The sequence below is a fragment of the Limulus polyphemus genome, unplaced genomic scaffold (assembly GCF_000517525.1).
Source record: "Limulus polyphemus unplaced genomic scaffold, Limulus_polyphemus-2.1.2 Scaffold2333, whole genome shotgun sequence".
In the NCBI taxonomy this organism is placed as follows: domain Eukaryota; kingdom Metazoa; phylum Arthropoda; class Merostomata; order Xiphosura; family Limulidae; genus Limulus; species Limulus polyphemus.
Genome location: NW_013667943.1, coordinates 164,228 through 182,819, shown reverse-complemented (window position 1 = coordinate 182,819; position 18,592 = coordinate 164,228). Strand labels below are relative to the sequence as shown.

Here is an 18,592-nt window from a genome sequence, read left to right as displayed (position 1 = left end):
CCATCGAAGAAGAAACTCTACTCAGTTTTGAGAAGGGGAACGTTGAAGTTCTTGATGAAGTTACTAGTACTAGTACAAATGTTACTAGTGCAAATGCTGCACCACTTCGTCAAAGTTCACAGATCTTATATAGTCGTACAAAAAAGGCTAAAAGCAGTAAACTTCTTTTGAGACAGTGTGTCATTGAACGCCTGTATGGTGTTAAGATTCGTGTCAGTGTAGAAAATGACGCTTCACAAACCGCAGTGTTGGCAGTGTCACCGAATGTGACTGATTCAACGTATGTATGATAAAAATAAGAAAATACACTGAGTAATGGATACAAATATTCCCTACGCCTTTCTGAGTGACTGAGTCGATTCTTTCTGGATAAAATTTTTTGCAACAGCACAATCCATTGCGAATAATGACGATGTTGTATCTAACCCAATTAGCTCAGCTGGGTTTCGAAAAGCCTCATTTTGTTGTCACAATTTCGAAAGAGATGTAACAAGTTTGTAGTTTCTCTCTCCAAATCGCTCACTTATTTCTCCAATGCAGCTATCCAATATATCCACAAGAAGACGCTTGTGTACTATTTCTTCATTTTGCTCATCACAAAGTGCCCTATAGAAAACAATACTACAAAATATTTTAGATTGTCTGGTAACTTGTTTGTTTGTTTTGAATTTCGCGCAAAGCTACACGAGGGCTATTTGTGCTAGCCGTCCCTAATTTAGCAGTGTAAGACTAGAGGGAAGGCAGCTAGTCATCACCACCCACCGCCAACTCTTGGGCTAATCTTTTACCAACGAATAGTGGGATTGACCGTCACATTATAACGCCCCCACGGCTGAAAGGTCGAACATGTTTGGTGTGACGGGGATTCGAACCCGCGACTCTCAGATTGCGAGTCGAGTGCCCTAACCACCTGGCCATGCCAGGCCGTTTTGTATATACTAACCGTGATAATTATCTGGAATTTAAAGGTTCAAAATTTGTATATCTCTCCAGTGTGCACTACAAGTTTTGAAATACAACAAAAAATTATTAATTTAATTATTATATATATATATATATAAATAATGTGGATGTTTGAATGGAATATGGTGAGAAACTGTTAGTAATTGTATTGGAAGAAATTCACAATTTATATTTGAGTAAATTAATTATAATTTAAGTAGGGTAAGATACAGTAAAAATAAACATTTTCAAATCAAATCGCTTGACTTGAACTGTCTGTTGTCATTATAACTATGTAAGTACTACGACTATAAGTATAACTATTCGTAATATACTTAGATTACTGTAGATTGTATTATTGGAAATCGCGTTCTCTCTTTCCTTTCCTCTTTATCATTTACGTGTGCAAACAAAAGTGCCCTAATAAGGGTGTGATAAAAATTTGGATACTTAATATTAATATTATGTGCTAAGTGGACCGGCCAACACCTGTGAGGACATACCTTAAATTTTTCATTACTCACTGCTATTTCATTTTCATTGAGTTGCTTCCTATTGAGAGTAATGATGCTTTGAACGAAGTCCATCTAAGTGACCAAAGTTTATTATTTTATCTTAATTTTTTTTTTTTACTCTTAACGAGCACGCATGTTTTAAGATCAAAATATATCTGTAGAGGAGAATTGAAAACAAAGCCGAAGAAATATAACTGATAAAACATGTCTAAGCTCTAATTCGAAAGGCTTGCCATTTCAATATTAATATTGTGCTAACACTAACAGTATGATGTAGCATAGCATATCTGTAACGTTTGAAGATACTTTTTGATCTTCCAATCCCCGTTTTAAAGTGGTGTGCACTTACTTTGCATGCCTTGATTTGAAAATTCAAAATTAACGACTTTAGTTACGTTTTCTTTAGTTAGTAAGATATTAAGAATATTAATTTTTATAATTTGCCATTAATATTTTGTCTGTTACTGTGTTAGGGTAGGCCTACAATTTAATATAATTATAAATCATAAATATAATGGTTGTAGCAAAAGTTACCACAAGTTTGAGAGCTACAATATTGACTAAGGTAAAGATAAAACGTGAATATGAAGTCAGTAAATCGATGATCAAATACAAATGCTTAATATTGATAAAATAAGCTTTAAAAAATATTTCTTTACTGTTTACATAACATATGAACAACAAGAGACTATAGCATATGATCATTTAAATTTTAAGATTTCTGGTACACCCATTTTCCATAAAAGTGAAAATTTATACTGATGAACAGAATGTATAATCTCAAGATTCACACTGTGTCATTGGAGTAAATCAGATGTGGAAACAGAAAAGTGATGCACCAACAGCAAGCCCACCATCCCTCTGTTTACCAGTGTAAACTTGTAAAATTTAAATGAGGTAATTAGCTCATAAAAACTGACTGATAATTGCAATATGAGCAGAGGCCTGTTGTAGGACAAGGTTTCACATTCCTCCCCCCCCCCTTTATTTCTTGTCATCTGATTGAGACAATTGCAGTTACCCTATATTTTATCAGGAAATCATTGATTTCTTGTAAAGTGCTGGCTTTTACTACTACTGACAACAACTCATTCCATAAGCCAATTAGAGTGTTAGAAAATTATACAAGTATTTTAACTTGAACTTAGTTTTAATTAAACTTGTGACACATCATCCTAGTATCTTATCAAAACCAAATCAGAGACCTTAATCCTATTGGCCCTTTGGATAATCTTATAAATTTCAGTAAGATCATTTCTTACCCCTTTTTGTTTTCAAAAGAAAATTAGAGGTCTTAACCTAGTAGCCTCCCTCATAAGCTTTTTCAGTAAATTGATATTATTTCATAAATAATAAAACAAAAACTGTACATAGTATTCCAAGTGAGGCCTAACTAGTAATTTATTTGGAGAGATAATTATATCTTTTGTCATGTAATCAATATATCTATAAATTCACTAAAATTCTATTAGCTTTACTGCTAGCAACAAAACAGTGCTTCAGTGGTTTAAATGACATATCCACCACTATGACAAGATTTTCTTCAGTCATGCTATTAGTGGGTTCCTATCTATATCAAATGTGTGATTCAAATTATGAATGTATTTCCTTGCACATACCACAATTAAAGGTCATCTTTCCAACTTACCAATTGATTCAAGTCATTTTATAGTATTTAAATATCCTTAATTCCCCTACAGATACCCAAGATTTTAAGTTCATAAGCAGTCTTTACTAATTATGCCCCTATCAATATCATTACTATTTGATGTAAACTAAAAAGTCACTCAGATAGTGTTTTTGATTTTTGCCATAACCAATCTAAAATATGTACATAACAAATACTGCCTTACCTTCAAAAGTGGAAGACTAAGTTCCAGGTTCTCAGTTTTTGGCTTTTTTTTTTAATTCTAGTTTGCTACTATTATAATCAATGTGGTTGACCTTTAGTGTGACCTTGACTTTTTAGCTACATTAACTTCAAGTGAATCAGTTATTTCTTTGGGGAGACTCATCTTTATACAAAATCTGTTGAGTATCAGTTCAAAACTTTTGTGTTGTACTGTTCACACAGACACAAAGGAATAAAAACAATACCCCTACTTATGGGTGTGTGTGTTGGGGGGGGGGTAATAAGACAAAGCCCAAGCACTGACTTTTAATACATTCCATTAGTAACAAAGGTCCAGTTTAATAGTACTCAACTAATAATAACCTTTTGTTTTCTGTGATCTATCCACTCTACAATCCATTTAACATAATATACAGACAACAAGGGACCATGTGATTTATCATAGCTGTCCCTGCACATTCATCCCCAAGGAAAAAATAAAAATCTAAACCCTCTTTTTAATTTCATGAAGTCATCAATTCCCCTATAGAACCAGTTTTTGTTTTCAACTACAGTTTACTCTTATTACACAGCTGGAATGTTGCATTACTCCATTAAGTTGCTCAGAAAGTAAGGATTGCTGCATCTTTTCACTCATTGATATTGAATATATATATCACAATTTTACTGTCTGATGTACAGTTAATTAGTATTTCCACAAACTTTACAAATCTGATCTTTTCTACTGCTCTGTGTGGCCCTTCACTCTAATTGGAATGAAGATTGTTATTTATCTTTAGTATTAGTCATAACTATGTTAAACTCGTGTATTTAAAGTTATCATTTGGTCTACTACAAGTGTCAGTGTGCTTACTGACAAACTTTATATTAAAATTTGTGTTACCTGAGTTTACGATGAGCTGTTGTACATATGACAGTTTTACTTTAAAAGTGTTTCATATTAACTAGACACATTACATAGAAGTACTTTGTGGCTATATTTACTGTTACTAAAAGCTGGAAAATTGAAATGACATAGATATGTTTTGTAGACTTTTATTTATTTTTTTTTCATTAAGATGTAATTTACCTCTATTTGACAGCATTACTGAATCATGATGGAAGAATGGAAGGAGACAGAATGTTCTTTGGAAAGAAAGCATATTGCATGTACTTCTTGTTTGTCAGCATATGTTAAAAAACTTCTTTGTGAAGCTTGCATTACTAATCAGTTCTTTGATGCTTTTACTTCATACTACACATTAGAACAGAACCATATGAAAATGGTACTTCCAACTTTAAATGGTAAGTTTAGCTTCTATTACTGCAAAAATAAATTGATACATAACTAAGAGGCTGCAGGAGCCTTAACTGTACTGAATTATTTCACTACTGGCTTTGCATCATGTGAAATATAGCAAATGGTAAAATGTGCTCTAACTGGTACTGATAATCTGTTATGCTAGTAAATTATGTCAAAATACTTGCATAACTCTTGGGAATGATTTCCATATTACAGTATACATCTGTTAGATAGTTATACATTTTAAAAACTTCATTTCATGAATTTCTTTTGTCAACTCTCTTGTTTACACAAATGAAACATTCAGTATTATTTCCTGCTAATTACTAAAGACCTAATGCTGTAGGTGGCAGTAATGTAGTGATTGAGCTTTCAAACTAATTGGTTAAATTTATAGTACCTACCAGGGCTGCCACTGAATGACTCTAAAATAAGGAACATGTACTTTTATTGGTGTTTCATAATTTTCAATGTTTTTGTCAATTTGGAAACTAAGGTACAAAATGATGCCCTCTAGGCAAAATAAGGAAAAAATTGAAATGGAACATTAAGTTATGGCTGGATTTGAACATGATTAAGACATTATTTTAATTGATAATATACATAAGTAAGTTTTAATGTGATCTTTATTGTCTTTATGTGCAGTGATTTTCTGTGTGGGAGTGAACAGTGACTTTATATAAGCATTTTGTGTCATCACAAGTAAATACCAGGTACTTGGTTTTATATGCTTATAATTTCTTCAGCTACTAGCTAATGATTGCTATAATATATTGCAAATATGACATTCTTCTGTGATATTCTAATTGTCAGCTCTGCTGGGTGACTGTTTGAACTTGTATCAGTTTATTTATGGGAAGTGTCAAATTTATAACTTAAGATCGTGAAGTTATTTTATTATAGGTATATAATGAAAAAAACAGATCATTAAGATAGAAAGGTATGATTAAGTAAACCATGATGTATTCATTTGTTTTGTGTAAGCTTTCATTAATAACTTATGAACATCTCTGTGGCAGAGTTAAGTAATTTTACATTCTGAATCTATAACTACTAATAATGTGTATATTGTCTTTGTTTCCTGAAGAATACGGAATCTTTTGGTTAACATTTTCAGATTGCACAAAAACTTCATTTCCCACGAACTGTTTGAATACTGCCTAAACAAACTTTCAAACTAAAATGTGTAATTTTCTTGTCATAAAAAATTAAAATGTGAAGACAGCTGATTTGAATACTTTGCTTTCAATAGAATGATACTCATAATAGTGTTTTTATGTAATAAAGCGAAACAATTGCAGCATTATGAATTATGTTTTAAATCATTATATCTTGTCATCATGAAATGCCACACATAATAAATTCTTTCTGTTCAGGGTGAGACAATAAGTGTTGAATATATTTATGATTAAAATATTTTCATAACGAAACATTCAAACCTGCAAAAAGATAACTTAGATGTAGATTGAATGACGAAAAATTTAAGGCAAGTGTGAATGTTGTTACAAACATGAGGAAAAAACTTTGAGTTAGAGAAATTGTGCTAATGACATACATTTTACAAATGTGGAATAATTTAAGAGTTATTAATTATGATCATATAACAGAAAGCTTTATGCTAAGGCATATAGTTCAATGATATATAGACATAGAAAAATATCATTTTGCAAGTCATTGAAATTATGTTTTTGAAGTTGATTATTAATTTATTAGATATATAGAATGAACAGCAGAATATTATTAGTATTAATGTAAAAGATATATTGAAACGGAATAATTATATTCATGTGAAGAATTTATCATTTTCAAGATGTCAACTATTCTCAGTGAAATATCTTTTTGCTAAGTTTTCTAACCAGCTTAATTGTCATACTGATGAAGAAACATGAAGAACGTTACTGTAAAAATGAAATACAAATTACTTTGTTAGTTCTAAAAAAACATTTCAAAATAAATTAGAACCTAGTTAATTTAAAGCATTTTTGCAACTGAGTATGATGCATGTAGAACATATTGGATTAAGTATATCATGAACCACAATAGTGTCTTATAATAGGGATTGCACAGGAACTTGCTCAAAACTCTAATAGAACATTTGGGCAAAAACTGCCTTAAAAAGTAGAATTATTCTCTAACCATCCTTTTCAGTAGTTAAGACTATCCAAACGTTGATAATAAACAAAATAAGTGATTTGACTACTGTAGTCAAAATAAAAATTTTCCCATTTGTTCATATTATTATTATTATTGTTTCACAAACCTACAGTAAAATCGGCCAGGTATTTTGCACCAAAAGATGGACAGATATACTATATGAAGTGCTGCAAATGTCCATAACCTATTTAAAAGTTGATTCTTTTTCATTGAAAGTTGATTTACATGGTTATAAATACATAATAGATGCAATGTTATTCTGAGTGGCTGCTTTTTTACTTAACATAGGTTAAACACATGTTTACATGAAACCTCAGGCACAGAGCCAACTGGCTCAGTAAATAATTACTTCAAAAGACATGAAGCTTTATTTAAAGTGATGTTTTAGATGTATTTCTTTTAACTGAAAAGGCTGCTTTTCTACTGATAAAATTTTATATGTGCTTAGTAGGGGTAGTGTCTTACTCTACAATAGGCATATATTTGTCCATTGCTGTGCATTAAAAAAGCCAACATACAAAATAATTAATAACTGAGAATTCAGAATATACAAATAGGAGTCACAAGAAAAGTAAGCACACAAGGCTAGAGATCTACTGCAGATGGTTTGCTCAAGCTACAAATCCCTATTATGACTCCAATATAAAATTATTACAAATGATGTCTATTGTAGTGTGGGATCGCACATGAATTTTGCAAAAACTGAAAGAGTAGTTTTAAACTTAATATTGACCTCAATAATTCCGATAAAATACATTACCTCAACACACATAAATAGATATTCTCGTTCAGTGCTGCCTTCTATATGTAAAAAATTGTTTATGCATGCCACAAACCTCCTATCCTCCTCCATTGGATCTGACTGATTCCAATGCATTTCACATGCAAATCATTATGCATCAACCCTCCACCGATAAGAGTGCGACATACTCTCATGACATATGTGACTCTCTCTATTCAGTTCTACCAAACTATCACTTCTCGTTTGGCAGTACTCGTGTTCAGACATTTTTTCTTTTGGTGCTTTTTTGTGTGAATCATGATTTTAATTTCTGAAGTGGAATCTCTTCATTATTATTATTTTCATTACATTGAAGAAATATTTTAATTTAACTTAATCTTTCAGTCTTTATTTTTTTCTCACACTCACATACTGTACGTCAAACACTTTTGCTTGATTTACATATTTCTACCATGAATTCTGAGGTTCATGTTCCCATTTTGGGTGTTATACCTCTAGCACTATTTTCACAGGTTGCAGGTAGGGGAGACCGGTCATAAGATTTCTCTGCTATTATCCATCGTGAGATTAATTGTTGTATGGGTAAATCTTCTTCTCCTGAACTTACCCCACTAATCCTCCTGAACAAGCCAAACCTGTTCAGGCCAATGAAGATTTGATAGCCTTTTTACAACACCAGATTTTGCCATATTTTTTCCTACCCCTCCTGCAGAATCAGTTAGGCCTAATATGCCATTTTTTGACATGATTTCTCAGGTATGTTGGGTTTCATCTAATTTCCTATTCTTCTATGATTCCTTGTTACCTCCATGTTGGCTCATTTGTCATCTTCGGCTCTCACCTTACACACGTAGTTTCACTGTAGTTGAGATTTTCTGGGTCACAATGCAACCTTGTCCCTGGATTTCTGGATTTTTTCTTTGGTGATATGTTTTTGATCATGTATGTTTGACTTTGGAATCTCGTGTGTAATGTATGCATCAACACTTGATCCTTTCCTCTTTGGTTGCATGTTTGTTGCAGTTACAACACACCTCTATTCCTTTCCTGTCCTTGTCTACCCATCACTGTCCTCTTCCAGGGGTTCCTCATAATATCATTTTATTCAACATTGATGGACATGTTGCCAACAGAACTGGAAACTAACCAAAGAGTTCTGGTCCAGTGAGAGCTTGACTATATTATATTGTTACTCTTTGGCAGTCTTTCACTACAGTTCCATGAGTTCTTTCGGTTTTATCAGAGGGATTTGGCCAACTATTTCCTTCTTCGCCTCCTTTGTCCCTCATATCCTTTTCTTTCCCCATGACTTGGGATCCTGCCATCAGCCTGCATCTGTCCATGGCAGTACAAGATTTTCTGTCTCTACATGCCATTGCACCTGTTTATCATCTTTCTCCAGGCTGTTTGTGGTCCACGTGCAAGGCAGCCTGTACTAGGTTTATTCCACCTCTTTCCAATTTCTAATCTGCCCTTAGGTGGGCTTTTTCTCCAGGTTTATTGATGACAAAGAAGAATATTGCAAATATTTTTTGCATATCTTGATATTTCATCACTATCGATGCTCACTTCAGTTTATTCTCCATAGGGTGGTTTCTCTGTTTTGTGCATTGACCTTTGGACTTGCTTCAGCCCTGTATGTTTTGTCAAGCATTCAGAGCATTTATTCATTACTTATATGCTCTTGGGTTGCACTTTGCCCTTTTATTTATCGACTGGCTACTGTTCACTCATTACGAACAGGAGTTTGCCTGTTACCTTTATCAGCAGCTCTTAATGGGCTGTTAGTCAAGTAGGAGAAGTCGTTACTGTGACTCACCCAATATATTGTTCATTTGGGTGATTTTCTTTTTCTACACATATCTCATTCGGGCCTGCCCTTCTCCTCTTCGACTTCATTCAATTGATTTTGAGTTTGATTACAGCTCACGATGTTCTATCGCTTTTGGGGATGTGATCTTCCGTGGTAGCCCTTATCTCCTTAGGTCAGGCTCATATGTGGGCATTTTCGTTGAAGTTTCATGACCAGTAAAATTTTGCAGGGATCCTTTGTTGGCTCTTATTACCTTTACTTCTACCCTTGTCGTTGATCAGTGTTGGTGGTTAGATATGACTCACACATCAGCAGGTGTCCCTCTTCCTCCTCCTCTTCCAGTACTTCACATTTCATGGATGCATCCCTTCGGGTATGGGGTGTGAGTTGATAAACTGGTAGATTTGGGGGGTTTTGTCTGTGGCTGAGAGGTCTTATCCTATCAATGACCTGGAGCTTCTTGCTGTAGGTCATGTTTTGGTTCATTTTCTCTATCTGGCCAGAAATCGTCTGGTAATGATCCATTCCCACTTTTCTTCAGTGGTTGCTTATTTCAATCATCAGGGCAGCACCTGTTCTTCATCCCTCTTTATTCATAAGTTGGATCTTCTTTTTTGGCCCACTCACTCGATATTCCTATCATTGTATTTCATGTTCCAGGTGCTTTTGCTCTTGTTTTGGATCGGATTTCTCTCTAGACAACATTTATCCAATGGAGTGGTCTCTTGATCTTCATGTTTTCCAGTAGCTTTGACTTCAATGGGGTATTCTTCACACTAAAGCTTTTACTACATCCCTTAACCACAATTTGCCTTGGTTTTGGTCTCCGGTTCCTCATTTTGCTCTGGCTGTCGATGTTTTCAGATAGGATTGGACCTATACACTTGTCTATTTTCCTGTTCTCCTCTCCTCCAGGTGATTTTGTTCATCCTTGAACTCCATGTTCAGTTCTTCTGATAGCTCTTTCTTATAGCTGTGGTTTCCACAGCTTCTCCAGCTCCAACTTCCTTGAGAAAATATTCAGATTTATTTGTTTACTTTTTTTAGAATCCTTGGCTATAGGCTTGAAAATATAATCTTTGCATTTTGATTCAACTTGTTTATGTACTTTTTTTGATTATCCCTATTCCCCTTTTTAAATTAACAATTTTTATTAATCTTGTTTCAATGTATTTGATGAACAATAACTTTTCTAAATAGAGGCATAATAATAATTTCAAAATATATGTATTGAGACTCATAAAATTCTTTGTTACTTAATTTGACCATAACAATAATTAAATACAAAATCATTGAAACAAATACAAGATTAATGGAAAGAGAACAGATGAATGGTAGCAGAAATAGATTATGACAAGGCTTTAGATTTGTTTAAATAGATTTATTATTTGTAGAGCAACATTCAAATATTTTGGATTTACAAGGTGTATCAGGAATAAAGGTTTTAACACAAGTTTGTGGGATTACTAAATTAAGCTTGGAAGAAGACAAAGTGACATTCATCATCCATCATATATTTCTTTTCTGTTTAAATGTTATAACATTAGTCAAGAAGAAGAAGATAGAATAATGAAGTGGAATATAGGCTTATAATCTGATCTTATAAATAATATTTGAAAAACAAAGTGTGATAATCAGACACAAATTTACAAGTCATGATTAACCATTCTGTGAGTGATACTAAATCATAAAGAATGTGAAATTTTTAAACTGGTTATAAAGGTAAAATTGTTAATTGGAAGAAAATAAGAACTTAACCACAAAATGTATAAAGTAGAAGAAATAATTACCAGGCTTTTAACTAACTGTACTGTCGATACTAAATAGTACACAGTTTGTTGAGTTATTGATGTTACCTGATACAGATTAGGTGAATGATTTTAATGGTGAAGCTTATTCTGAGACAAGCATCAATATATGGAATCTGTGTATGATTTTTTTTATTTAGTTTCTATAACACAAAATTTTGAATGTTTAAAATTTCTTATTTAATAATTTTATTTTACCCTCTTTTTACTTAATTTAATTCATTTCGTGACATACCTTACCATAATGAAAGAATAAATTACTATTCTATAGTTTTTTATTTAACAAGTGAAGAAAGTCTGAACCAAACCCATTATTAGACTTTTCTCTTGTTTTTGTAATGCAACTTTTACATCAATAATCTGTAGTTTCAATTCAAATAGTAAAAAAAAATATTTATACCTTGCGAACCCAGCTGAAGTCTATTTGAGTATAAATGCATTGATGTGAGGTTGTATATCATTATAGCTAATGATGATATTCTATATGCTTGTACTTGGATATTGTATTTGTATTTAGAGATTGTATTTCAGCTGGTATTTGCTGTTACTATTCTTCTATATACATTTATGTATTTTAGTATTGTCAGAAGTATACTTCAATATCTATGCATACTGTTAAATATCTTGCAGTTAAATAAAACTTTCAATTTTTATTCACAAAAAATAAATACATAGTTTCAATATTATATAAGAAATCATTGATGAATATCCACAAATTATTTTTGCTGTAGATGGTGATTTCACTGAAGTGTGGTTTCAAGATGCCGTTCACAAAATTTCACCTGTCCTAAATCACGTACATTTTGTATACAGTCAAATTCCGTTTTGTGATATAGACATGTGGATAGAGTGGACACATTACAAAAAAGTAAGAATTGCACATAAATGGTTAATGTTTACATATAGTATATACCTCAAGAAAATGACTGGAATCATTCAAATGCTTAAATTTTTTATTTGTAAAAGTAAAAATAATTTGTTGCAAAAGAATGTAATGGTTCTGACCATCAGTCTGGTCATATCAAATATAGCAGTTACGATTTTACGAAACTCAAGCTACCTTTAACCTTCAAGGTTTTATCAAGTCTGTATATTATAGATTTAAAAATATTTAATTATTTTAGGATTATAATTAGCTTTTGTGATAAATAAACTACCTTATGTTTCCTACCCTTTAGTTAGTAGATACATTTTTCAAGTTTCAGTATATTTTGTGTTGATGTTTTTTATAACATCGATCAAAAAAGATCCATTAAATTTCTATCATTTTAGTTTTTACATGAGAGGTTAAGTCACCAAAAAAGTCACTGTGCTCCTCATTGAAAAAAATTAGTGTAGAGTGAAACATTAAAGGTAGTGACAGTGATCATTTCTTGCAGTAAACAGAGTGATGTCTTGAGGGCTTCACATCCCCTTGTTGGCTTGAGAGTGACCCTCAGTCATAGATAACATTTGCACCTAGATAAAGAGAACAATATATATATTACTGCATTTTATTTGCTTTAGACAGCTTTGTTTTTGTAAATTGATATTACCTTGGATTAGATACAATTTCAGCTGAAAGTGTAGTTAGTTTTCAGATAGATTTTCAGTAGATCAATTTTTGTTCTCTTTGTTTACAAATTGTGAATTTTTTTAGTGGTCAGAGATTAACTTTGAACTTAACCATTTTATTTAGTCTTTTTTGTGTTTTACACTTGTGTACACTTTTTTGGTTTACATCTTAACTGCAAACCTGAATTGTTGAGAGAGACTTTTTAAAGGTCCTTCTCCAGTTCTTCACACCACATGAAACACTCGCCTGTGTTTAAGTTTAACTTTGATTTTGTTTTCTGATTAAAGATTGCTGATTTGTACAATTTTATACTAAGTCTTTTTTTTTGTATCAAAGTCAGGAAAAGTCAATCTTTTACTCTGTGATATAGTATTCAACAAATCTTCTATTTTTGTAGTCCTACCCATTTACTTTGAGGAAATTGGTGTATTTGAGAGTACCACACTTTCAGGCAGTAGTGTATTTAAAGTTTTAGAATAACATTATTATTCATAACCTTGTTTTAAAATTATTTTATTCTAGTCATAATTTTTATTTGAACTAGGACAAGTGTTGGAGGTATTCTTTCAGTAAAAACTACTAACCTACATATAGTTATTATGGACAGATGTTCAGAACTTTGAAAACCAGAACTTTATAGCTCTTCAAACACTTTTCAAACTATTTCTGATAAAACTTTATTTAAAATATTTTTTATTTTGCTATACAAAACAAGATTTTACTTCTGTGTATAATAATAATACCTGTAGATTTTAGAAAATTATAAGTATAATAAGTGTGTCTTAAATTCTTAACTTTCTTCATCTCACCAAGACTGGCATTTAAAATATTTCAAATTATTTACTAAATATGCTGATAAAAAGTTTATATTTATTAAAGCATCTCCTCTAAGATTTCTTTACAGATAGCATTGTGCTATGATTGTATCTATAATTCTCACTTCCCCAGATATAAATGTTCAATATTTTTAACTTACCTTCATCTGTGTCTTATATATTTCAGGTTTTTCTTGAGTGCTTTAAGCTTCTCAGAGACTCAGAAAGTAGCTGCTCAGTACCTCTAGCACTGTTAATACTTACTGCTTACCTTGAGAGGGCTCTTGGAAATGTGAGTAGTAGTTAGTGTTTATATGAAGGTTTTTATATGGTTTGAAACAAAACTTTAGGACTGTGAAGAATTTCTTCACTTTAAATGAAGTAAATGCTTTCCAAGTAATTTTTATTAAATTGTTAGATTTTTCATTTATGTTGTGGGTTTATCAACTTAGTATGTTGACTAGTTTGTCAATGACTGTTATAGTTGGGTCAAACAGCTGTTTTGATTTTCCAGTAACTGCTATTGTCACAGTTTTATACATTTAAGCTAACAGATCCCTGCTAATTGCTGTGTATTTATATATTGGCTGCATTATTTCTCCACTTGGTGGGCTAGTTTGCTTGCAGCTTTGCTTTGCTTTAGTTATGTTCCTCTAGCAACTTAGTTTTCCTGTACCTCTGTTAGTTCTACAAAAGCTGCTATGTCAGGTTTATATAGAGGACCAGATTATTTACAGTAGGTTTCTGTAACTTGTTGGTGATAAATTTCAACAATAAACAGACAGCACACAATCCACTTGTTTTAAAACAATATATTCCTAACAAGTCAAACATATATACAAAAATATGTTACACTATTGGTTATCACAGTTGTATCCAGAGTTTTAAATAATTGTCTTTTTTTTTCGTCCAAGTTCACACAGGTGAGCTCAATTACTTGAGAGCATTCTTTGACAAAACTCATTATTCTCCTCTGTCTGTTTTATTACAATATAAACTGTGAAACTCAATTTAGAAATCACCTATTAGGGCTGAACTCACACAGTCAAGATAAATCTATATCTCAGTCACTTACTAACTTAACTTACTTGCACTAACCTGGTTGCCTCTATATATATCACCTGACTGAGGTCTAGAAACTACAAACTGCGAGACATTATGATGTAACAATACTCGCTTAAAGCAATGAGAAAAATTCAGAAGGTTCGAGTAACATGACATCAATTCACAACAATGAATTACACAACAAATGATTCTTAAACAGTTACAAAAGCAAACTGGCCATAACTATCACTTCTTAAAATAACTTACTTTAACACTCACACAATATAAACTAAATAACACTCTTGTATTAAACTGAGAATGAGCACTCTTGTATATCTAACATGCTATTCATCCAATTTGTGAGCTTGTTAAGTAGTTCAGTACGTAAAGTGAACTTGTGGCTAAGTAGCTGTAATACAGATGATATACTTGTTTGTTGACAGCTCCTATTGTTTCACTACTGTTGAAAACATATTCTTCATCAAATGGATAGTTTTGATATTCCTTTTCTTCCTAAGGTAATTCATTGTAATTACTAGTATTATGAGAAACCAGATATGTATGTGTGTATATGAGTTCAAGAGCCAGAGAAATGCTTCAGTTTACATAACAAGACACTTTTGTTGCCAAGAGGAATATTGCTGGGTTGAGGGCTTAAACTTTATCTATTGCGAGTCATTGATTTTAGAGAGTGATGGTACTTTAGGTTAAATGATATTTGTATTAGTTACATTATCAAGATTTATAACCTTAATTTTTAAAATTTCTTTCAGTCTTTATAAAATATTAACGCTGAATCAAAAAAATCAGTGAATTTCCAAACGGTCTTACCTGCTCTCACCCAAAGCTATCTTGATCCTAGACTGCTCTCTAAGTATTGCTAAAAATTTTTCACTATCTATCTAATCTGGGCAGTAATTAAGGTTTTAAATCAAATCAGCCCAAAGGGCCTTGGTAGGCAAGCAGGGACACTCAAAAACAGTTGTTTTTCTTCATCCTCAAATGCAAAATTGAGGTTTTAAGTCCATTAGAGGTGGGAGATGTAATATCATTTATGGCTGGTATGATCCATACTGATAGTTAATCTAATGACTGCTTTTATGTCATGTAAGTTACCAGGAATTTAAGGCTTATGCCTATCTTAGGTGGGTTCATCCATGTGGGTCATGTCTTCCAGTTCTAGGTGCTGCCAATCGGTTCTTCTTTATCTCCGTGTGTTTTCTCAAGTTGTATGATCTTTTTTCAGTCACTTTTTACACGTTGGGTCTTCAAACTTTTCTTTTCATGGATGACTGGCTTCTATTCACCTCTTCCTATGCCCAGTCAGTCAATCACACTTGCTGCTTACTTCTTCAGGAAGCTATTTGGGTGTTTTTTTTTTATTCAGTTGGAGAGGTCCATTCTTAACCCCACTTAATCTCTTATTCCATTGGAGGTTTGTGTTCCATTCCCATCTTCATCAGGCCCAGCCTTCTCCACTTTGGCTCGGGGATACAGTGCGAGCAGTCTCAATGGCCCTACCTTTTCCTTTTCTCACTATGTGAGGGGTTCTCTCTCTCTCTCATTTGGGAATGTGGGCTTCCTTGGAAGCACTTCACCTATTCATATACAATCCATGGTTCTTCAGCCCTAGTGATCTTTAGTTATTTCATTTTCACTTTTACCATACCATTGGTTACTATCCCTGTGTTCAGTAATATGGCCTGCTGCATATGTGGACAAAATATGTCATGACTGTTGCCAAGGAGCTAGTTATGAAAACCCTCAAGATCACACTCTTGTCTGTAATTTCTTTTTCTTCATATTACATATCCAAGGCACTTCCCCTGGATGTTTCTTGCCCAGGAGGGCCTCACTTGTTGATCTAAATATCTTATACAAGGCATTTTCAATGGATTTTTTGCCAGGATGGATCGCACTTGACATACTCTGATGTATCTCAAGACTCTACCCTGGCATATGTTTATACAAGCTCATTATCACTTCCACACTTGGCTTTCCATGTTTGTTAATGCTGTGCTGTTTGAAGTCATGTTTCTACAGCACGTTTCCATTGATTCAAGGCTGTACATCTCTTTTCTGAATGTATTGGTGCCTGCCAATTTAGTTTTGCTCTCTTTTTGTTCCTGTGTTAATTACTGGGTGAAGAGCATTCCTGTTACACATGTAGTGCTATACCCCACAGGTATGCTTTCTTTTCATATTCTTGCACACCTGATTCGATATTGATGCGCCTTCACTGGCCCCTTCAACTTTGTAATGTGCTTTGGAATAGAGGAGGTAAGACCATTTTGAAAGTTAACATTTTCTTACGCTAAAATTGTATTTCTGATAGCTATTTACCACCTCTCACCAACTTCCCAACCCTTCCTCCCCACTGATATGCTGGTGTTTCTGGTTTGTACTGGAAAATTCCCAAAACCGAGGATTAGAAGGAATTAGTTACACTAGTATAGAGGGCACATTATGATTGGTGAAGGGTAGTCACATGATCAGCACATGTTCTGAAATTACCTGAAACTGATGGGGTATAAAAGACTTGTGCACTGTTAGCAAAAAAAATTTTTAGCAAGGCTTAGAAGGCAGTCCAAGATTGAGATAGCTTTGGGCAAGAGGAGGTAAGTGCCTATTGGAAATACAGAAAATGTTAACTTTTGCTGTTTCCTTTAATTTGACCTGCACATACCCAACCAAACATTTGATATTAACCTGACTGAATGGAAATAATAAGAAATAACATATTTGACAAGAAAACTGTAAATTTCTTTTTGTTTTGAACCTAATTGTAACTTATTTATACACTTATTGATTGCTGTCATACAATAACCTGTATTATTTAAGTGTTTATCATGCATGAGTATTCTCTTTTTTAGGTGCTGCTTTTAAAACAGAATCAAGTACCTGCCATGTTGAAAGATTTATTGGCCACTGAGGAGCTGAAAAATATTTTTGGACATGAAAGTGTAAGTCTTTTTCTAGATGCATATTTTGATATGATGCTCTCATCTGTGTTATTGTTCGCTTATGGTAGATATTAGTTGTTGTGTACATATGTTTGAGAAAGCTGGCAACCAAACTTTGCATTTTCATTTCTATTTTTTTTTAAGGTAATTTATATTCTTTGATGCATAATATTGTTACAACAGCAAAAGTCACGTGATGCTGCTGGCGAGTTTGGCGATGGTAGCGTATGTGAAATTTCTCGAATTATCATGAATTTTTTAATGTGTTCAAGACACCCTCTTTTTTAATATATAAGCCTGGCAGAGAAAGCCTGTGGGATGATTGAATGAAGAGAGTTCCTGGTAATATACGATTCTGTTTCGAGCTAGTGTGTATTTTGTTATCGAGATTGTGAAATTACTGTGTGCTAAAAGTTTGTATCGAGGAAGAATAAACTGGTTTAACCAAGAATGGACTTGTATTGCTGAAGTTTCTTGGAAAGAATTTCTATGAGAAATTAACAAACAAGCAGGTACATAACAATTTGGTGTCAGAGAGTGGGACTGAAAAGAAAGAAAAAGAAGATGGAAACGAGAAATGGCAAATCAAACTACGACTTAGTAGATTTGATGGCAGCAATACAAGAACAGCAAAAGAAACAAGAAGAGAGATTACAACAGTTGTTGTAGGAAAAGAAAAGAAAGAACATGAGAGATTTCAGCAGTTGTTGGAGAAAAAAGAAAAGAAACAAGAAGAACGAGAAAATAAACAAGAAGAGAGACTACAGCAGTGGTTGGAGGAGAAAGAAAATGAAGAAGAAGAGAGACTACAGCAGTGGCAAAACAACCAGTACCAGTAGCAACTGGATAAGTATGAAGCAAGATGTGGAAGAATAGTGCAGGTCCTGCAGTACATGTTTTGCTAAAAGGGGACCCAAGCATAAGGGACGTGCTCCAATGAAGTTATATCAAGTTGGTGCACCAATGGAAAGAGTAGCCATTGATATTGCTGGTCCGTTACCCCAAACTCGTGCTGAAAACAAGTACATTTGTGTGGTGATGAATTATTTCACTAAATGGCCTGAATCATATGCAAAACCAAATCAGGAAGCTACAACTGTAGCTTTG

At 33.1% G+C, this 18,592-nt stretch overlaps 1 protein-coding gene across 9 annotated transcripts in view; it reads left to right on the top strand.

Annotated features, from left to right (window-relative positions):
• Positions 1-1,226: 1,226 nt before the first annotated feature.
• Positions 1,227-18,592, top strand: part of LOC106466651 (endoplasmic reticulum membrane-associated RNA degradation protein-like) — a 41,309-nt gene continuing 23,943 nt past the window's right edge. The window contains exons 1-5 of one of the 9 annotated variants that reach the window (XM_022394710.1): positions 1,227-1,237; positions 4,392-4,593; positions 11,840-11,976; positions 13,666-13,770; positions 17,396-17,485. In XM_022394710.1, coding sequence (XP_022250418.1) covers positions 4,404-4,593; positions 11,840-11,976; positions 13,666-13,770; positions 17,396-17,485 — 522 coding nt within the window. In that variant the 5' untranslated portion in view covers positions 1,227-1,237; positions 4,392-4,403. The other 8 variants (XM_013926941.2, XM_022394709.1, XM_022394711.1 and 5 more) reach the window with 8 other exon arrangements.